The sequence below is a fragment of the Malaya genurostris genome, chromosome 2 (assembly GCF_030247185.1).
Source record: "Malaya genurostris strain Urasoe2022 chromosome 2, Malgen_1.1, whole genome shotgun sequence".
Taxonomy (NCBI): Eukaryota; Metazoa; Arthropoda; class Insecta; order Diptera; family Culicidae; genus Malaya; species Malaya genurostris.
In genome coordinates this window covers 265,794,978-265,818,874 of record NC_080571.1, presented here as the reverse complement: position 1 = coordinate 265,818,874, position 23,897 = coordinate 265,794,978, and the positions used below count along the sequence as shown (strand labels likewise).

Here is a 23,897-nt window from a genome sequence, read left to right as displayed (position 1 = left end):
TCATTGTAAGAAATATCCACTGTGAATTACATTCCTTTTATGGAATTACATTCCTTTTATGGAATTTATCCTTTCTGTTTCAACAGACTTCGCAGCCGATTCATGTAGCGTACAGAATCATTGCATGGCTAGTACTACGATCCTTGCTAGTGAATCCGCCCTCGATTATAGATGATGATTATAGTCTTAAGGTCATTCGCCTTTTCGGGCTACAAAAACTTTCTAACTTTCAACGTGCGGGGTTGAGAATCGAACCTATGAATGGCGTCAACTAACCCATCCTCAGTTACCTCTATGAATTTTCTTAATACTGAAGCTTCTTGAGAAAAAAGATAATTTATTTTAAGATGTCAACGCGAGGTCGTCGAAAGCTTAAGTCGAATGAATGCTGTTTAGTTCCTATATATAAGAGGTCAATTGAAAACTCCCCGGTCTGACACATTGATTGTGATATTAGAATTAAATCCCCAGGATATTCAGTTAGTTAAAACCTGCAGATGACTGCTGTTAAAGTTTAACCAAAGATAAATAATAAAGACATGTATGTGCTTATAAATATTTTTGAAAACTGTGGTTCGTTTCCGGTACCTTCTGAAATGACCGCACTCACCGCTTGGTGGAGCGCGAGATTAATTGCATTGTTATCATTTCAACCAAAGTGTGCCATAAAATCTCAATATATACAAATGAGCTACCGAATCGAAAGGGTTCTCACGGTTTGACATTTGCATTATGAATGTATGATGGGAACTCAGCAGTGCAACCGATTTATCACCATTGGTTCCAGTTTCACGGAGGATCGTAAATGTGCGCCAAAAAAAGATCGTGACTGTCATGTCTGGAAATTCGTTTGTGGTTTAACAGTAATCGGACGATTGGTTATTAGAAGTGAATTGAAACGCTTTTCACTCACCGCTAGCACGCCTCTTGTCTTGGAAATCGATAATATTTGACAGTAGTTTGACGTTTGAAACATACGCCAAACTCAATTTTAAGCATAACTATTGCATCGAGACTGGACGTGGGAATGTGACGGAAAAAATTAAACTCGTGTTCGCTGACAAGCTCGCAAAGAAGGCCATGATTTAGCAAGCAGTTGAGGCCTGAAAACGGAATCATTTGTCACATATCGTCGATGACATCCCAAATCTACATCTGAAAATGTGTGGAAAACCGGGGTTTTGGAGTGCCTATAAATTTTTTGGATTACCCAAAATGTCGACAAATCGAAAAACACAGCGACTTCGACAAATCGGTGTTACACTCAAGCAAATGCAACAACCAGTATGGAAGCATAGGAACTTTTGTGTGAATCTAAGTTTCGTATAAATTATTTGTTAACATCACACATACAGACACACACATGCACACGGGCATTTGCACACTTCATCAAGCTGAATAGATTGGTATATGAGACTCGGAAAATATATCTATGAGTACAAGTATCAGCGAATTCTATAGCTATTTTTATATTTACAAAAATAGGTAAAAATACAGTTGTACCATAATTTTTACTTGGTGAAACTTTTGCGAAAATCAATCATCATTGATTGGTGCCCCAAGGTTAAACAAGGTGAAATTATTACCGAAACGGTGAACGCCACGGACGCCGACCAAACTCTATCCTCTGCGACTCATCAGTGCATAACAATTTATGTTGAACTGTTCTGCCACTCAGCAGTTCAATATAATCCACTAAGCAGGCATCAAGTTCCTACTACTTGCAGTTTTCACCGAAGTGCAATGTCTTTGCTGGTGTGCATATACTGGCCGATTCTGGCAGAGGTCATTTAATCACAAACTGTTACGCACTGACGATTCGAAGACGAAACGTGAAGTATATAAAATTGTTACTTGACTAGTTATTATATTATATCAATAGAATTAATTTACCTATTTTCAAGAAGAACCCTTTATTAATGAAGCGTGAACGGGGCTCTTAGCAAATCGGAAAAAAATCGATTTGCATATTTCTATGAAAGAAAATATCGGCGTTAGTTCTTTGGCATAAATTCACTGATTCAAAAAAGAACCGAATAGTTAAATTAAAAAAAGAACCGAATAATTAAATCAATTCGATGCTTTCCAACGATAGAATTTTCTTCGTGCGCGGAATCCTGGATTCTGAACGTAATAATCGGGATTTCGTAAATTGAATTATGACGTAAAATAAGTGTACGTTATTTGGAATTTTCAGCGTTAAAAAAGTTTTCCCTATGTATGTATATTGTTGGATATGTATAATATAGTGGATAATTATAGAACAAAATCTTTTAGTATTTGCAGGAAAAGGATGTTCTAAGTCGCATCAATTTCCAAGATGGCGACTTCCGGTTCATCGATATTCGTTACAAATCACCAGAATATGGGTATTTTTGGAACGGGTTTAATGAGCAAATGTTAGAAAATGATGTTTGAGGGGGTTCTGAATTCCAAGATGGCGACTTTCGGTTTATTGGTATTCCATGAAAACCCTTACAGTGTGTGTCGATATCACTCGAACTGATCGAATATCTTCACAATATGCATATTTTCGGAACGGTTTTCATGAGTAGGTATGCACATTTTTGAATCCTGTTTAGTAGTATAATATCTGCGGTAGATCTAAACTATAGCCGGAGTTAGTAAAAAATACTAAAATATCAGTCAAATCAGATTATCAAGACTGTTGAAACTGCTGAACAAGTACCCTTAATAAAGCAACATTCTTCATATAAGGAACTAAAGCCAAATTCTCAACCACCTCAAACATCGTTTACGACATCTACTCATCCAATCTACAGCATCCGTTATTGTAGGGATTTTGAGGAATATTTTGAGGAATGCCAATAAACCGGAAGTCGCCATTTTGGTATTCAGAACCATTTTAAACGGGAGCGGGTCATTTCGCCGAAAGTCATTTGGCCGAAAGTCGTTTCGCCGAATGCCATTTTACCGAAAGTCGTTTCGCCGAATAGGTCATTTCGCCGAAAGTCGTTTCGCCGAAAGAGTAATTTCGCCGAAAGAGTAATTTCGCCGAAAGAGTCATTTCGCCGAAAGGGACATTTTGCCAAAAAGGACATTTCGCCGAAAGGATAATTTCGAATACATCATATTATTATTTTTTTGTGTGTTACTGTGCCTCCTGTATAACTGATGTGGCGCAGCCACATAACCGAAGTCAAGATGGCTTGGCGACATGAAGCCGCCGAGGCGACGTCGACTGAGTTGGCCGCCGACCCGCCGTCGGAAGCGGCGGCCTCTTGCATACAAACCTGTAACCGCCGGGTTTGCCAGGTCTACTCAAAGCTTGGTTTCTTTGCTTTAGTTTAGTTAGCACATGAATCAAGTCGATGTGGCGAAGCCGCATTAGATAGTTTTTCACTTAGTAAACGGGAAATACCACATACATTTGCTTGGTAGATGCACACACCTATGCAATTGCTTTGATGCTTAGAGGCTAATAGTCAACAAGTTTCTTAGTGAACTCCGTTCTGAGGTTCATGAATCAATCTTTATTCAAGAGCACACAAATCAATCTTTATTCAAGAATTACAATTGTTGGTCAACAAAACGGGTATTGATTTGTGTTTATTTTAAATCAATCCCAATTATAATATTAAGACTACTGCAGGAATTGACGAAATGACCCTTGCGGCGAAATGGCTTTCGGCGAAATGACATTCGGCGAAATGGACCGTTCGGAGAAATGTCATTCGGCGAAATGACCCTTTCGACGAAATAACTTTCGGCGAAACGACTTTCGGCGAAATGACCCTGATCCATTTCAAACATCGTTTTGCGAGATTTACTCATTAAATCCGTTACGACAATACCCATATTGTAAGTGTTTTCAAGAAATATCAACAAACCGGAAGTCGCCATCTTGGAATTTAGAGCCATCTCAAACATCGTTTTTCGACATCTACTCATCAAACCCGTTCCAAAAATACCCATGTTGTAGTAATTTCCATTGACTGTAAATGAGCCAAAAATGATTTTCCTTGTATGCGTTATTTGGGATTTTGTTCGTAAAAAGCGTTACGTAAAAAGAGGTAACGTAAAAAAAGTTTACGTAAACGGAGGTTTGGGTGTATGCCCTTGTCTCCGATTGACAAACGAGCCAAAAGTGATATTCGTGGGATTGAAAGCTAAAATATCCAAACAGAATACTAAAAGTTGTCTCCCCCATGAGCAGAGTAATATCTAATTAAGTTAACACATGGATCAATAAGTCCCGAGACTAACAATGGAAACAACATTTTTTTTGCAAAAATTTTTTTTTATTCATCAACATAATCACCTTTTAGGGTGATACAATGGTTCCAACGTTTTTTTTTCGATAAACTGCTTTCTGAATCATCGACTCGTTGCTGTTTTTGTTCCATCGAAAGCAATCGCGGCACCCACTTGGAAAAACCTTTTTCATGCTCAATTTTTCATGAAGGATAGTAAATACACTTCCATATGATATCTGTGTCATCTCAGCAATCTCACGGAGCTTCACTTTACGATCATTCATTATAATTTTTAAACAAACTACAAAACGATTTTACTCCAACCTCGATAACTCAGCTGTTTCTGGTCGGATCGACTTAAAATTTTGACCCGTTTCAAGCAAAGGTTAGTACTCTAGAAAGACGTAGTTACTGGTTTACTACGAGCGCCATCTCTGCTTTAGTCTCGGGACTTATTGATCCATGTGTTATTGCCAATACCAAAACAATAGCACAGCTACATTGAAATATTGAATACAGTGAATAAAATTAAAATGTATTTAAGTTATCTTTGAGGGAACACGATTGACGGCTTCGAAAAAATTATTTTGCGTAGTCTAAATTTTATAATTCAAAATTTTAATGAATTTCACACAAAATTAGAGTTTTTCTTGCATTTTCATTAAGTTTACCAAAACTTTCAAAAATTTCTCTAGAAGTTATCAAAAAACAATTTATTGAATCAATTGGTCTTATACCAACATAGACTGTATTATCTCTGAATTGCAAAATAATAGCAGAACAAATTATTATACCAAATAGAAGCATACGGTCGTAAATTTACTATTACTATGATAGTAAATAAGAAGAAGCCATGGTCGTAAATTTACTATTACTATGATATTTTTACCGGGTTTGCGGTTCAATGCATAGGGCGCTTGTCTTACAAGCCAGTTATTCGAGCCCCGGCCTGGAAGGATTCTTAGTGTCAGTAGGATCGTAGTACTAGCCATGCAATGATTCTGTACGCTTTATGTGTCGGCTGCGAAGTCTATTGAATCAGAAAGGCCAAATTCCACAAATGGAATAATTGGCAAAACGACTTCTCCCGAAAATTGCGGTAGTTTTTCACTAATTTCCATTCCTACTATTTCTTCCATTAGTACTGTTCAATCAGTTTTCCAGGTACAGATCAAAGTTGAACTGTCGTTTCTGACCACCAAACGTCTTAAAAAACAACATAATGCTATAAATTATAATTTTTCTTAGTGTATATGAGTGTCATATGAGCAAAGTCTTAGTACAACATTCTCTTGGTGGAATTTGACCATTCCTTTTCAATTTATTTCGTTTCGTAGCGTATATAATTTTCGAATGGCTACGGCTACGATCCTATTGACACAAAGAATTTTTCTATGTCGGGGCTCATACACACGATAACTAGTTTATAGAACCAGCGCACTTTTTTATTTATACGCAAGAATTGCGTAAATCAATCTACAAACAAAATACGAGAAAAAAAATTCAATACTCGTTTTCCAGTTTGTCATAGGCGAGCGCTACGACAAGTTTTCTTTTCTTTTAATCAAATTTGTGGCTCATTTCCATTTATCAACAAGTTGAATGCTGTACAATCGAACATTTTATAATAAACCTGACGCATACAACCGGTTCAATCACCACACCGCATTCCGTTTGGTGACAGGCGCTAGACGAGAATGTTTTCCGTTTCAATCTATTGGTATCGATAAATCTGAACGATTGAATACTAGTAAATATTAGCAGATTTATTCAACAGACAGGATTTAGAAATGATATGATTTAGCCACGGAACGCTCGACAATCACTAGGTGCGTCCAATCCAATAACAATTGTACCCATTTTGCAATATACGGTGTATGCAAATTGGTTGGAAAACTCTAATGAACACCAGAAATGGGACGAACAATCGGGTAGCCATCGTCGGTGGCTAGCGATTCTGTCCGAGTGTTGTTTCGTTAGGATACTTGCTGGATGCTTCGAACTATAGCGATTTGGGTTTTGTGTTGATATTATAAAATTGGAATTTTTAATAGTTGAAAGATTGATCCAAACAGCTCTAGGAAATTTTTAGGAATTAATTAATGCGATAATCGAAATTTCGTTCGTTTTCGGCAATCGAAAATATTCATTATTGGTTACAATATAATAACTAGCGAAAACGATGCTTTCTAGCCAATATGTCGCTAACTTCTACAAAATCATAGTCTCTGAGCGAGAAAGCCAGCATTGCTTCTTATATTTTTAGTCATGTCAGCATTGCTTCTTATATTTTAGTAGACAAAATGAGGAATTGTTCGCTATTAACTAAAATTTCAATCAGTAGGGGATACAACATTACTAATCGAAACGAAATTGATTGAGTTGCAAGTGTTCAAAACCTGACCACTTTGTTTTGTGTTTACTTCCTTTAATTTCTAATTTGCACTCCTGAAACCGGAAGTGTCTTCTATTCATTTTTTTCAAACCGATGATGGAGTAACGAAAACTGTTAATGACAATCGTTATCGAGTCAGGACTAACAGTAAATTTGTTACGAACACTGTTTCCCGGACGAGTCCTATCGAAAAACGGTGATTTTGACTGACCCCGAGATCACCCGATTTGACGCCACCAGACTTTTCTTGGTGTGTATACGCTGATTAGCCAAGAACCATAGCTCAACTCAAAGAAAACAAAGAAACGACATGAAATCGTCACCGTATCGAACGATGCATTGGACAAAACCATGGAAAACTCCGAAAGAAGGGCACATTTTGTACTCGAGGCCAAAGGTGACCATTCACGCGATATAATTAAAAAAAAAATAGCTGTAACGTATCTTGTTGAACAAAATAGATTATAATCGAAATGAAAATAAATAAAAAAAAATTCTTGTTCAGAAACAAATGCTTCCACTTTATATGGCCCACCCTGTAGAAAAAATCATGTAAATTTACGTTTTCTGAGACCAACATACTCAATGCATATTTTTAAGTGCTGAAACATGTAAGTTGCTTACTTGCTCGTTTAAAAAGTGCCGTTTGTTTGACACATATTTGAATCATTTTTTGTTAAATGCAGTCATTTTATGGATTACCTTCTCATGAATTGAGTCCTACGTAAATTTTAGTTAGCTACTCTTTTTCTGTTTACTTAGTAAGTTCTTCTAGCATGCACATCTTCTCAGTTAATTATCAAACAAATTCATTTTTGTTACACCGGTATGAAATTTTTGGGTCACCAACAGCAGAACCAGTTATAGAAACCGGAATAATTGCAACTCGAGGTGGATTAAAGCCGGGTTTTTGATCATTATTTCTTGAAACAACAAAAATAAAAACTTAGAGCTAAGGCAGTGTGCCTTATTAGATATATCGTTGAACAACAAACAAAAATAAAACAGAACTATCAAACAAAAACCAGTTTTAATCCACCTAGTTATTATCATATCATATTCAATTACCCATATTACTCGAAACATTATAAATATTACAGTGGAACTCGCAAAAACAACTCTTCATTGAATAGAAATAGGAAAGTTTGTTCGGACTTAATTTAACAACCGACTCAAGGTCCGAACAATGGCTCATTCCTTAATACATCTAGCATCACTGCTGCTAGTGGGGGTAATATGATTTTGCTTTCTATTATAATGCTATAACGGTTGATTTGAGTTGTTTGATGTCTTTACAAAAGTTTCTCAGTTGGGTATAAAGATTATTTCAAAGTGGCAAGCCATGTTTCAAAACTCACTGTAAAGACACGAAAAAGTCTAACTTTTTAATTTGAAAAAAATAGGTTTTTGGAATCTTCTACAACATTTTAGATAAACTCAAATCGAATAACTTTGCCGAATATATAAACTCTCTATCTCTTACAGTTTAGAAGATATAGGTGGTACTATTTTATGCAAACAAACACACAATTTACATGACTTTTCGTGTCTTTATAGTAAGGTTTGGAGCATGGTGTGTCACTTGAAAATAATATTTATACTCTGCTGAGTAACTATCGTGAAGACATCAAACAACTCGGATCAACCGTTATAGCACATTAAAAGGAAGTCACATCTTATTAGTTTCACTAGCAGCAGTGGTGCTAGATATATTAAAGAATGAGCCATTGTTCGAACCTTGTGCCGGTTTTCCTTTAATAACTTTTTCTACAAACGTCGGATTGTTTTGCGGTCTTCTATAGTTTTCTTTCTCGTTAAATTTCCTACCAAAATATCATATGCAATGATTTTTAGAGTTCATAGGTAGATCTCCAGCCGATTTTTTTTGTTAAAAGTGAATTTCTCCATACTAAATCCCATACAAACTTAGAACCTCGGGCGCGAAAATACAGTTTCTCCGATCGAGCTAAGACTTTGCATGGTGCATATGGGACCCAAAAGGAAAACGAAAATTTTGGTGGAACGAGAAAATAAAACTTTTCATCTTTTTCTCATACAAGCTTGTCCCACCCTAATGTTTATTTTCTCAAATAAATTCAATTTCCATGACGTTCTGAAAGCGTTGATACTCATCACTCTGTAATAGCGGAACTGGAAGTCGGATCTGAATAGAATTTCACAGTAGCTTTTGAGACAATGTCAGCCTTAAATTTAATCCAAGATTTGTGCAAGTCGGTTCAAGCATCGCTGAGAAATCGAAGTGAACTCTATTTTTGGAGCATTTTTTTCACTACTTTCGATGCTTCCGGAACAGGAAAAGGGAGTAAGTAGTGTTGAATTAAGTTTATATGCTCACAAACGAACAAGTTCTGTAATCTAGAAGAATTTATCGATCAGTTGTATGGAATTTGTACCAGTTTTTGACCATCATTCGTAAAAAAATGCTGATGAAATTAGTTCAAACCCGGAATTCAGATCTGGTTAAATTGTTCTGAAATTTTTAGGAAACTATAAAAAAAATTGGTTAAACCGTTTCCGAAAAAATTGAGTTGACATTTTTTCTCTAATTTTCACATATTACCCTGTAACTCCGGAATCGAAAATCGGATCCAAATGAAAATCAATAGCAACCGATGGGACCAAAAGACTTTTCATTTGAACCTGAGTTTGTGAAAAACAGTTCAGTCATCTCTAAAAAAAATGAGTGCACATTTTCTTCTTTTCTTCATTTTTTATGTATATCACCCTGTATCTCCCGAACCGGAAGTCGGATCGGGAAGAAAATTCAATAGCAAACTTCGGGATAAAAAGGCCTTTTATTTGAAACAAAGCTTAAGAAAATCGGTTCAGTCATCTAAGAGAAAAGTGAGTGCATGTTTTGTTACACACATACACACACACGGACGGACTGACGGACACACACAGACATTTGCTCAGTTCGTCGATCTGAGTCGAATGGTATATGACATTCGGCTCTCCGGGCCTCGGTTAAAAACAGAGGGTAAACTACTCTGAAAGTAACTGTTCCATCGATACCAAAAGGTAATAGTTGGATGGGATTGGATTGGATAGTACGGCGGGTGTGATAATATTTCTCTGTCAAACTTTTCTGAAGTATCTTTTACATGCAAGGATGGCTTTTATCGAATTAAAGAACGCTCACTAGCAACTCTTCACACGATTCAATCAGTGCCATCAATGAGAGATGGATATCATCGCAGTAACAAAAAACCGGCATAGTTCATTTAACATAGAATAGATACCAGTGCGAGAGCGAATTTCTCTCGATGACCTGTCTGAGAATCAAAGGTTAGCTTGCTGCTGTGAGGATTCTCTCTGAAGCAACAAACGGTCGCTTATTCTCGTTTCGCGATCCGATTGTGTATGGGCAGTGGATAATTGCGATAGAATCATTTTAAAAATGTCGCTTATTCTAACTATGTGCAAATAACCTTTGTATAAGTTTTGTCCATGATTCGATTTTCCGCGATAATTGTCAACTTGCGATTCTCTCTTGGAAAATTTCACACAGCACCAATCATTATCAGACTGTAATTTTTTTAAGGTTCGTGAAATACTCAGAGTATGAAGTGAAGCGAAGAAATGTAGAAAAATTGTCTCACGTTTCATCCAGTACCAGTAGACACGAGTTCTTGTAGCATCTTCTACCCAATTGAAAATCTTGTATACAATATAGGTAAATATCGAGCAGCTTCTGTCAAATGATCGGCAATCACCAACACTGTTCACATGTTTATTGTAATGAATAAGCGCCATGTCATGTTGCAAGATAACGTAACGATGTCTTTAGGCCCATTCCGGTTGCTTTTCTATGAATTCATTTTACGAATTGATAATTTATTGATGATAGCAATCCTGAATAACCAGACTTTCCTGACCCCAATTGGTAATTTGGTTAATGTCAACAATGAAAATAATGAGTGTGCCGAGTCATAGAATTGTAAACAAATTGCTAGAACAATTTAATAGTCAAACCTTCGTCTGACGCTCCTAGTATCTTTTGATGACACAGTTAATTAAGCCGTTTGTACGATTGAATATTGCTTTGATGTATTTTCAATAGAAGTTTGCTTAGAAATTGAAACTCTTTTCATTAGAATACACAAGTATGCAGTATGTTCGTGGCTTTGTGTGTTTCAATCTTGTGTTAAATCTGATCCCGATTGTAAAACAAATCTAGTCTACCTTTATTGTATTGGAAAAATCCTACACGAAGAGAACCAACCAGATTCATCGGATAGTTCGGTATGACGACTAGGATTGCTACATTTTCCACAGTTTACAAACTTCCACTAGCATCCGGTCGGTGCAGCACTCCACATTCAGTGGTGATAATGTGGAAACTGCTTTCCAGACCAGTTCAGTTTAGATTATGTACCAAACCATGGCTCACAAATGGAGGTAAAATCAAATACATAACTCACCATTGCATATACTTCATTGACACAACCGAATGGGTCAGAATGACTTCCGTTGGCCACCTGTCCCCTACCCGGTACCATCTGCCGATTGCTGCCGCTTTTTCTGCTGTCACCCGGCAGCACGGCAGGATCTTCATTTTCAGTTTCCAGTTTGTCCTTTGCCTCCTGTTTAAGGTACGGTTTTCGACCGACCGTGCACAATAAGTGATGCTTCTGGGAAGGTATTCTCGAGCGATTACCTTTGTGTTCGGGGCTTGATTTAATTTTACTCTCCGCCTTTGCCCTGGGAGGTCTGAGCGGTTCCAAGCGCTGGCTAATGGCATCGGCAAACTGATGGCAACCGACCGATTGGGCATTGTTGATAAAATTTGAAGTGTTAAGGGACGAATGTAATCTAACTTTCGCATCTCAGGGAAGAATGCGTGCAAGTATACGTCTTCCTTAGCATTGACATTCAGGATTATAACACCATTATCCTAAGGTTGATTAAATTTCCCTCCAAATTCGATTTACTCGATAGACCGTATCGACGTAGACGTTCCGAAGTAGTTTCCATTGTGCCAACGTGTGATCAAACATTTGGAATAGCTTTAAGTTATAACGATCGGTTCGCCCGAGCGAAACCATGTCCATTTCAATCATGCCAGCGCTAACTTGGTAATTGGATCAAATAGAAGATTGTACGCCTTTAGTTCGTAAGAGTGCTTCCCGGAAAAGAAATACTCATAAGTGGGAAAACGTCATAATCAATCAGTAATCGCAAATTTTCTCAGCATTAATATTTCATCGGTTTTGTTTGTATCTTTTATTTGCAGAATTCCTCCACGGAACGATAAAACACATCGATATGTCACGTACTTTCATCCATAATGTCGATGACGAAACGTTTCAGGGACTGCGGCTGGAGTCATTAAAGCTCGTCGACAACAAAATCCAGGATATTTCCGAGAAAAGTTTCAAGTAAGTTGATTATATCATAAACAAAACAAAATTCATCTAGATTTCCCAGTGTAATAGTAATGTAACTGAGCAGCCCATGACACGAAAAGCACCGTCCGGAGAGGAGAATGGGTGTGTATTGAAAATTGCTTTCAAAGCAGGACTTTTGGCACAGTGTCTTAATCATACTCGTTTTGGTACAAACATGATTGCCGAAAATAAGTTGAAAAAATCAACGAAAAAAATAGTTTTTCTATGAACTTTTTTTAAATATTTGCATAACTGATAACCCTTCTTACGAATTTGATAACGAGCAAAAAAGAATTAAAGAAAAAGAAAACAGATCCATACACGCTCTTTGAACATGACTCATTGTTTGAGTTGCGACTACTCAAATTCGTAAACTGGAACAATATGTCAAAATTTGAGTAAAATCTACTCCGGCCATGAGTTCTCTCGCATTTATTCATACATCAGAGTGAGCGTTAAGTTATCAAACATTTGAGTGAAAAAAATGCTTCAATGCGTTTTCATTTTCGGAATATTCTAATCGAATTTAGGAATGTTAGATTACGTCGTTTTTCATTGCCATTCCTAGATACGGTTTTTGAAACCAGGAATCATCAATCATAGTTATTTTTAATAGAAATTTTATGGTTTCAATTATGCCAATGAGACGTCAAACATACCCAAGTAGCGCTTTAAGTTGCTGTCCTGTATTTTCCTGCTGATTGTGCAATTTTTCAATTTAGTTTATATGACTATTCTGGTGACTGTTGTGTTATGGAAAAAGCGCAATTTTTCTTTGTTGTGCAACATATCTTTAAGTTCTTCCGTTGTTACGAACATTTATTCACAATTACTGTGCAACTAATACAAAAACTCATGCATCGATCCCATAACAAATGCAGCAATTAAATCAGCGAAAAAACAATTGTGAAACTCATGGAAACTACTTCATGATGTAATCAAAAATTGAATTGATGTTAACAAAAACATAGCAAACATAATTTCTAATGAATAAGTTTCACATTTGATTTTCTATACAACTGCTCGTAACACAAACATGGAACTCTAAAAATATTCTGCACATAAATAAATGGTATTACTACATATTGTAGAATTGATCTTTTATGTTTTATTAAATAGAAAATCAACAACGAAATGCATTTTTATGGTGAAACATGTCTTTGTACGCCTGAAATTTTCAAGCGCCTTTGATTGTACGTGTTTTGATGATTGAACTTCAATTCCTATGAAAATAACAATCTTTTCTTTTCAATGAATATGATCGAGGTAGTGTTTGAAATATGTATAAGAAAGCTATCAAACACCTTTTACACCTTTTCGAACGATTTTAATCATATTGATGATTCAATTAATATGAAAAATCTTGAAATGAATTCTTCTTCAATATTTTCCATTATGGCATCAAGGGTAACAGTGTGTTAAAAAGAAAATGATTCACCCAACGTAATGATTTATTTCACCTGAATAAATGGAAATATAAACATGTAAATATTGAAAAGAGAAATTTTCGTTTTTATTTTTATCAAAATAGTTGTTTTTATTTTTATCAAACTAGTTGACAAACAACAATACAGTTTAGTTATTCATCTTAGTAAACCCGACATTTGTGATACGCACTGTAGGTATTATTTTGGTGAGCCTATGTGCAAGTTGCTCAAGCGGTAATATGAGAGTAACTGTGATGAACTTAACTTTTCGTTCAATATCTTTGAAAAGTGATGTCAGGTCTGTTCATTTTTTCGCGAGATGAAAACCGAATACAAATTATCTGATTTGATTTTTGTTTCCTTGCGTATGTAATGCTGTATTTATGAAACTTTTATGATAATTTTCTCATGTCGACAAGTTTTGCGTTCATTTCGAGCAGATAAATCTGGTACAACTTATTTGCAAGTTTCGAATTGTTTTTCTTAAAATGAAGAAAACTGCACACACTGACCTAAAATTTCATGAGGCAGTTAACTCAAAACACTCGGACTCGGCAGCAAAATGAATTTTTCTGCGAGGTTTTCAATTCGGCTTATCATTTTTTGCCTTGCGGAGAGCAAAATTTTACTATTTTTTCTTCACAAAAGATTTACAGTGATTTCGCATATATTGAGTCCGTTACAATTATGACAGCCATTTGGAAAATTTTTGATAAGTTGAACAATTGTTTTAGTTACTTCGTTTTTACATGATGATGTGAAAATTTTTGAAGAGCTTCTATAACTGCTACACGGAGAACCCGTAGATCACATAATTACAATATTGCAATTGTTGTTTCACGCCCTGGTTGTTTCCACTAAAATGTTGTTGATTTAACTAACATAACTGTTGATTTTGACATAACCATTCAGGTAACCGAAATTGTTGTATTCAAATGCTGTCACTTGGCGGAGAACTAAAACAGCAAAACGCAGAACAAAAAACCTCTTCATTTCACCAGAAGAGTTTCATATTGAAAATTTTGAATGGTAAATGAATGTCATTTATGTTAGTTACGTAGTGGTCGTTTTATGTAAGTGAAAGTATGCAGAAGAATATAACAGTTAATTGTAAAACAAGTTTTCCATGTGTTAAAAAGATATTCCTACAGTATAAATGTTTTAATTTCATCTGAGAGTAATGTTTTCTAGAACAGTTCATGTAAATGTTATTAAAACCGCTTAACGCTTAAAAATTTGCTGCTAAAGTGAAGTGGTACTATTTGTATTTTCTTGAAAGTGTATCTGTAGCATTAGGTTTACCAGCGAGCCATTCTGCAAGTGAAGGAAAAAAATCCTAATTCCCTGTGACCATTTTTCTGGTGAGTTCCCTTTTGAGATTTGTAATCTTTCGGTTCATTTCCATATCCTTTGTGAGTTTAGTGATAAAATATAAGTCGTTAATTAGGTAAAATTTCGTTCTTCAAGCAGTGAACGATTAGCTGCCCCCGAAGAGGCTAACAGTAGAAAATATTTATTGCAATTGGCGTTTTAAGTTCAAATAACTGAATAATTGGTTGAAATTACTGAGACATTTTTTTTGCTTTCATGCATACAAGTAACTTTGCTGGGATTGTGTCTTTGCTCAATTGCACGAGTGACATTTCATTGAAACGTTTCATTGTTCGCTCAGGGTATTTGGCATTGCTCAACTGAAACGTTTCATTACTTGTTTGTTACTTGTTGGGTGTCGATGCTAAGCTGCCAGCACGATAAATCAAAAATGACAAATTAGTTAAAACAACAGTCGATTAGTTGTACCAAATTTTAACCAATCAAAATTAGAAAAACATTTAATATTTTAGTTGTTTTGCGATCGCTGGCTTTTCCGTGTAGTGCAACGTGGGCAAGTTGGTGATATGCTGCACAATTGTTTTAGATGTACCTTAAATTGTTCTGTAGTGATTTTTTCGGTAGTATTGTAAAACTTAACAGTGATAAGTTGCACAACCGATTTTAATATATTTAAAAATCTTCCTGAATTTATCTAACATATAAAACAATTCTAAAACAGTTGTAGAACCTCTTGAAATTTCAATAAGTTACATGTGCTACTTGGGAAAGGATATCAAAATCATTCAACTTTGACTCCGAACTAGTCAAAAGAAAAAGGTTTTGAACGCTTCCCATTTAAAAAACGTGTTTAACCCACCTAGCAGTGAGATGATACCTTTTTTATCAATCCGCATGTGTTTTTTGCATGAATATTCTTCGGTGTTTAAGTTTTCATGACATTATTTTAATGACCATCGTTTTAAGCGACAATTTGAGATTTTAATCACTCATTACTCTGTAATGTCGAAACTGCAAATCGGATCGAATTGAAATCTAGAAGTGTTATAATCGATTAAAAATGCCATGATATGTAAGTTCCACTTTAGAGTTTACGGTAATTTAAGGTACTTTCAGAGCCGGTATTCAGGAACCAGCATACCCCAAACCGATTCGTATGGCCATGTGACGAATAAATTACAACAGTTTTGAGTCCTACTTTGAAGCTTTTCGGGATTGTCATCTTCTATATCGGTTTGAATTTTAAAAATTCATCATCATGTAACTCGAGAATCGGAAGCCATAATTGGATAAAATTATTAATTTTGTATGGGACTATAAGTTTATTTTAATTTGAATTTTTGTTTCTGAAATTCGATTACCCTTTTTTTGAGAAAACGATTGAGCTTTGAGAAACTATTTGATACTGGAACCGGAATTCTAAAATTGGTATGGCCGAAGTCAGATAAATTCACCTGAGTAGCTGTATAGTCTCCATTTGTTTTAAAATGTTTGAAAATCAGTGTAGACATCTTTGAGAAATCATAGCACGAATTAAATTTTTAGGTGCCTTCTGAATCGAAAACTGAATACCACTAAAACTGAAACAAGTTCATTTGGTTATCGAAGTTTATGTATCTCCGAAACCGGAAGTTGGATCTGACTGGAAAACAAGATGTTTTAAAGAATCTTAAAACTATTCATTTGAATCATAGATGATTCTTAGATTTCATTTGAATCTTAGATCGGTTCAGCCATCTACGAGAAAAATGAGTTACACAATTTCGTTTCACATATCATCCTGTAGTTCCGGAACCAGAGGCCGGAACCAAACCAAACATAATGCAGGAACATAATTTTTTTGGGAGTATACGACTTTTCATATGAATCTGAGTTTGTAGAAAACGGTTGAGTCATCTCCAAAAAAAAATGAGTGAAATTATTTGTCACACATGCATTTGCTGATCTCGACGAACTGATTCGAATGGTTTATGGATGTTATGTTCTTCCAGCATTTAGTGCTGTAAGTAGTTTAAAACAATATAATTAAAAAAAAATAAAAAAAAAAAATTAAAAAAAAAAAAATTCAACCCAAGTGTTATCACACGATGACATTATTGAGACGAATTTTGATGAAATTAAATCAATTATTAGGAAACTCAAAAACATGAAGGCTCCTGGTAATGATGGAATTTTGATTATTCTTATTAAAAATCTTCCCGATGTTGCCTTGAGACTCCTGGTTAAAATTTTCAACAAGTGTTTTTCATTAGCTTTCTTCCCAAAAAGATGGAAAAACGCTAAAGTAATTCCTATCCTAAAACCTGATAAAAACCCAGCAGAAACATCAAGTTATCGCCCAATTAGCTTACTTTCTTCTATCAGTAAACTTTTTGAAAAAATTATCTTGTTAAGAATGATGACTCATATAAATGAGAATTCAATTTTTTTACCAGAGCAGTTTGGATTTCGTCATGAACATTCAACTACTCATCAACTTGTCAGAGTAACGAACATGATAAAATCAAATAAATCTTCTGGGTTATCCACTGGAGTTGCTCTTCTAGACATAGAAAAAGCATTCGACAGTGTTTGGCACAAAGGTTTAATAGCAAAAATGTCTGATTTCCAGTTTCCTATTTATTTGATCAAAATGATTCAAAATTATTTAACTGATCGTACTCTTCAGGTTAGCTATCAGAATTGTAAATCTGAATTGCTACCCGTACGAGCCGGTGTTCCGCAGGGTTCGAGTGTAGCTCCAATCTTGTATAATATTTTCACTTCTGATCTTCCAAATCTACCCGTTGGTTGTCAGAAATCGCTATTCTGTGACGACACAAGTCTGTTAGCCACAGGTAGTAATCTAAGAGTGATCTGCAGTCGCCTACAAAGAAGTTTAAATATTTTCAGTGATTATCTGTCAAAATGGAAAATTAAACCAAATGCAGCAAAAACGCAATTAATTATCTTTCCTCACAAGCCAAGAGCTTCTTTTCTTAAACCAAACAATAATCACATTCTCAAATTGAATGGCTTGGAATTGACATGGTCTGATCAAGCTAAATACTTAGGTTTAACGTATGACAAAAAACTCACTTTCAAGGATCACATTGAAGGAATCCAGGCAAAGTGTAATAAATATATTAAATGTTTATATCCTCTTATAAACAGAAATTCTAAGCTCTGTCTAAAAAACAAATTGTTAATTTATAAACAAATTTTCAGACCAGCCATGCTTTATGCGGTACCAATTTGGTCAAGCTGTTGTTCCACCAGGAAGAAAACGCTTCAAAGGATTCAGAATAAAATTCTGAAAATGATTCTGAAGCGTCCTCCCTGGTTTAGTACAAATGAGTTACACAGACTCACAAATATAGAACCATTAGATGTAATGTCACATAATATTATAAGCAAATTCCGACAAAAATCGATGCAATCTTCAATTGAATCGATTCGCTCTCTGTATTAGTTAGTAAGTTAGTATATAAGTTCCTTTTCCCCATTACACAATACAAGTAGGTTTAGAATTTTCCCTACACAAAAATCTCAGAATTGCGGAAGCAAATGATGTCTTCATGGTAATAACAAAATCATATATATATAACAGGGCTGAAAAGTCACCACTTGTGGCTGAACACCCAATTTAAATCTTAATAATTTAATTTTAACTCATATTCCAATAAATAGTTATTTAAAAAAAAAAAAAAAAAAAAAAAAAATATATAATTAAAAAAAATCAGCCATCATCTGGTTTATATATGTCATATTCGAACGATTATGTTGCCAAAAACGAGCCGTGCTGAAATCGGCCCGAGGCTAAATGTCATGAAAAAGGATGCTGTACACGGTCTTTTTTGTACTTAGAAACAATTGTATGTAACAGTATAAAAAATCGTGTTTTTCGTTGCTCCTAAGCATTTCTTATCATATAGCGTTCAAAACTTCTACTACTGGAATAGGGAAAAAAAGTCGCTTACACAATAATTTTGATATCTCCGTTAAAAATAGACGGATTTTTAAAATCTATGGCTTGTTGGATAGCTATTACCGTGCGGAATCTAAGTCTGAAAACATATTCTGTTTTCAAGGTCAATTGTGACAGATACTGTCAAAAAACTGAAAATTTTTACATAAAACTTCGTATAACTCAAAAAGTAAACATCCGATCTCAAAACCATTCGATAGCGTTTTGGGTGACGGTAAGAGCTTTCATTTGCGACTAGTTTGATCAAAATCGGAGACCCGGAAGTTGACTCGAAAAAATTGAATATGATCATGTGGGATTATAAGGCACTTCATTTGAATATAAATTTGTTAAAATCGGCTCGACTAAATAATCAACAAGTTTTGTAAACTAGAAGAACTTACTGAATAGTTTCAAAATATTTACTTCTTTTAAAAGAACGCATCCTTGAAATTGAAGGTTTTAATACTCATTCAGTTTTTCTGGAGCCAGAAGTCCAATCCGAACTATATGATAAAAGAAAAGTAAAAAATCGATCCCTTGCTTTTGACACATAAAACTTCTTGCTTCAATCCCTCATACGTTATTTCTTATTTGTGGGCCCCTCCTGAAGCGAAATCCTGGGAACGGGCCTGTTGGCCACTGATATATTTTTTAGCCAGGCGTTAATATTTTTGATTGTACTCGAAATGAAGTACATAGTCATACGTAATACGGTTACGAAATATAATAATCATTAGAACTGTGGGACACAATATACTTCATTTTGATTTCATCCAGAAATATGTATGCCAGACAAAAATATGTTAGAGTGGCCAAAATACTTCCGTTACCCTACTTCAACCAGTCCGCAGCGTCCGACAAGTCTTTGGAATGTTTAATGACGGCAGAAGTGATTTCATTGCAAAATGTTTGAAACTGGGGCTGAGGATTTAAATTTCTGTTTGTGTTTGAATGTGTAAACAACCGTGCATTCCACGTGAACGCATCTCATAACTTTCTCTACATTGTTTGTGTTTGTAGAGAAAACACAGACGAGACGTGTACTTTGGAAACAGCTCATTTTGTAGGACAGTAGTTTTTACTGCAAGGCTCAACGAACTCAATTAACATACTCAGTGGCTTAAGTGAAACTCCTGCTGTTCAAGAAGATTAGGACAAAATGAATCAAATTGCTATCCTATAAAAGTCATTGGTTCGGAAAATTAGCGACGTTAAAAACCAATGAGGTTTCATCGCCAGATTCAATGTTCGCAATGAACCCACCGAAAACCATTGTGTTCGATAGCCCGGTATCTAGTCAGTAGCTTGGTGTCAACTTCTGGTTGCAAATTGAAACTCTTTTTTGAATACGTTTTTCAACACAGCTGTTATTCACTAACCGTAGGAGAGTAGGTCTTAGTGGTTTTGTATTTTAGATGATGAGCCTTTGTGGTGCGTATCCCGTGCGTATTATAATATTGAGAAGTTGAACCAAATCAGACCACATGCTGAAAAAAAAATTAAAAGTAACAAAATTTGGGTTTCACGTAACGAATTACTTATATTGAAATAGTGACAAAACAAACTTAAATTTAGTTATTTCAAATAATGTTTTGGTTTATTGAAATTTTTGTTTGTCTTTAAGAATAATATGATTTCTTTCAAACAAATTTGCTAGATAACTACTTTTATTTCGATTTATATGCGTACTCAATTTTGTTAGAATTTTGATTTATTTTTAAATATTCAGCGCTTTGGTCGCAAGACAATCAAGCCCTGGTATTTTAATTTTTATTGCATCCAACGATTAGGCTGCATCAGTCCGGTTAAAGTAGAGATCCTGTATCAAATATTTTTTGTGAAGAAAAAATTCTTAATTATCAACACAAACATATATAGCTTGAATTGAATTGAAAACTGCCAGGAAATGGAAGAAGCAGATGAAAACTTGTAGTAGGTAATTCTAGAGACATAAGCGCGAGATTGACGTAGGGCTGCTGTCGACAAGGAGCAGATCACTTTAAAAATGTACATTTATTTTGGTACATTGTTCTACTAATAAATAATCCAAATCAAGTAAAATCTCATAAGATTTTTGTGAAATGCTTTGAATTCTGAAAAGAACCGAAGGTTATTATTTCCCCAACATTCAACACAGTTGACAGTTATTTCCATGAGCATAGTTTCGACGAATCGGTTGTCTCTCGCATGGCGAACGGCGCACAAAGTAAATCAACCACATACTTGTGTGCCCTTCCCTACAGCGCTAACGTTCTGTACCGAGTCGTGGAACCCATGAAGTTTGACGTCGTATGTATGTAAGTATTAGTGACGAAATTTATAATAATTACTTTTGTTTGAAGCAAAACTAATACTGCGAATGTCCAACAGTAGATATGCACACAGAAGAAGTAGTTGTTGGTTTTCTGCGTTTAGGCTTGATGAACGGAACCTAATATGCGACTAATCAAAGATTATATGTGTATAGCATGTTAATTGCATTCATAATGCTGAAATACAGTATATCATTCGTATTTATCGATTTAATCATTGCATCCCAAATAACAATCAAGCTTTTCATATACACTGCGAATGCACGCAAGACAGATGTAAGACCACTAAGTCGTATCCCGATCAGATGGTAATAAAAGAATTATAACAACTGGAGTAATTTATTTCAGAAATATTTTGTAACAAATTTTGAAAGCTGTCAAAATAACAAAAATCATAACAAAAAAGACTCTAGCGGGAACAAAATCGTAACAGATTTTGAAACGTTTGATTCACAATTTTTATTGAATTTGATATAACAACAGAAGTCCGAAAGCAGAAATTCATAACAATAGTTGTTATAAATCAGTTAGCAAATTTAACACAGAAACACTATATCACAGTCAACTTTAAGCATCGTTTCAATCCAAAATTGTTGAATTATTTTTTTTATTAAATGAATAATTTATTTAGTAATCTGGTTTCTCGCTTTAGTTTTTGAAATTCTGATCATTATATTTCGATATAAAGCAACAGAAGAACTCATTTTTCCAATTAATTAACGTTATCATAAGTCTTGTAAACGAAAATAAAACATCATAACTGATTTTGTTATTATATTGTTATCATAAGTTTTAACTTTCAACTGTTTTCATTTGTTAAATATCTCAAAATAACACAAATTGTTATACATATCAACTGTTGATACACTTGTGTTATGATCTTGTTATGTGCATCTGATCGGGATGTCTGCTCTATATTTGTTTATGTAATGTATGTAGGACTTTTAACTTAAGATGTTATGAAACATCAGCAATTCATTGAAAACTTGAAAAATAAGTTTGTTGTGAAATAAAATATGTTATGCGAATTCAAAAAAATTTTTTTTCTATTACACAATTTGAAGTATTTTTTGGGATCGAACATTTAGCTTTGTATATTGTTTTTAGTATGATGTTATACTAAAGTTGTGAATGTAAAATGATATAATGCATATGGTTACTTGCAGCAATCTTACAACTCCTTTCATTTAGAAAGTTAGAGAAAAACTTGAATAGAAAATTAATCTGGAGTAATTTCGTTACATTTTCGTGTTGTGAAATTTTGAAAATGCACCCAGATAAGCACAATAAAGCAATGTTCTTAATTATCAATACATATGCTTGAATTGTTATAAACCTCCTAGGATATGAAAATTTTACTTATAAAATGCGTACAAACTCTATCCGCGGAAGAAAAAATGCTCTAGTTTATTCGCGGCGAAAAAATTGCTCTAATTTATGAGAAACAAAACTAAACCGACGTTTTTTCGATGTGAAGGTAAAGCATGATTGAATAAACAAATGCATTGCCGATAACAACAACTCAACTGGGTAACATGTAATTAATAGTTAGTTTATTTCAACAATAAACTCAGCCTGAACCAATATATTTTCCATTTAGTTAGACCAAAATTGAGAGATCAGTCAACCATCATAAATCAGTTCAGATTTAGTTTTTGAATTGGATTTTGTTTTTCGTTGATTGCAGCGTAATTTTAAATGACGGTTTGAAATTTTTACCACTTTATGCCTTTCTCATATAGTAAGGCTATACATTCACTGTGAAACCGACTCTTTAGCCAAGGCCCGCAGGGCCGAACGTCATGTGTCATTCTACTCAGCTCGAAGAACTGAGCGAATGTTTGTGTATGTGTATCCGTGTGTGTAGGTGTATGTATGTAACAAAAATATCCACTCACTTTTCTCGGAAATGGCTGAACCGAATTCCACAAACTGAAATTCAAAGGAAAGGTCTCATGGTCACATATACTGCTATTGAATTTCATCCCGATCCGACTTCCGGTTCCGGAGATTTGAGATGATATGCACCAAAAAAATGAAAAAAATATGCACTCACTTTTTTCAGAGAAATATTTAAACATTAGAGAAAAAGTGTGCACTCAATTTTCTCTGAAACTGCTCAACCGATTTCCACAAACTATTATTCAAATGAAAGGTTCGGTTCCGGTACTAAAGCAAATTTCCAATTTAAATAGTATTATTCCACAAACGATGGTCAAAAACAGGTACAAATTCTAAGAAAAAAATACGGATAAAACTATTCGTCACGGTTTCGAAGAGATTCTCCAATTATTCCTGTAACACGGCTCATTAGGCGGCGCACACCTTCTTCGTCCATCGTTTTAGCTATCTTATTCCACCAGGTCGTCATCTAATTGATCGAATGAACTGCAAAATTCATTTTTGGAGACACTCTTTTTGTTATAGTTCCGATGTCGTTGTCTTATTTGTAACGAAAACTTTTGTTTTTTTGCCACAGCTGCAAATGCCCTGCCAAATCATAAATTTTCTTGCAAAAACAGCAAAAACAAGCCAAGTCAAATTTTTGACCTGGGATTTGCCCGAAGTCAGCCTTGACGTAGGTTTCATCGTCCATCAGAAGACACCCGTCGAACTTGGTCAGCACCTGGTCATATAGTTTCCGAGCACGAATTTTGACCACACTACTCTCTTTTATGATCCGATTTGGCTGTTTGCTAGCTCGATACGACTTGATTCCTTCCCGGAGTCGAGTTCTCCTTACGGTACTATAGGCAGCACCGAACTTTCTGGCCAAATCACGGTCCGACAGATTAGGATTCCTCTTAATCGTCTTCAAAATCTCACCACACAGTTTCCGGTCGACAGTTCCACT

General features: G+C 35.0%; 1 protein-coding gene across 2 annotated transcripts in view; it reads left to right on the top strand.

Moving 5' to 3' along the window:
• LOC131429857 (chaoptin) overlaps positions 1–23,897 on the top strand; it is a 646,073-nt gene that overhangs the window by 361,031 nt on the left and 261,145 nt on the right. For both annotated transcript variants that reach the window (XR_009229463.1, XM_058594269.1), the window contains exon 3: positions 11,870–12,014. Coding sequence is in view for 1 of the 2 variants with exons in the window: in XM_058594269.1 (XP_058450252.1) it covers positions 11,870–12,014 (145 nt within the window). In the remaining variant the exon portion in view is untranslated. The remainder of the gene's footprint in view (positions 1–11,869; positions 12,015–23,897) is intronic.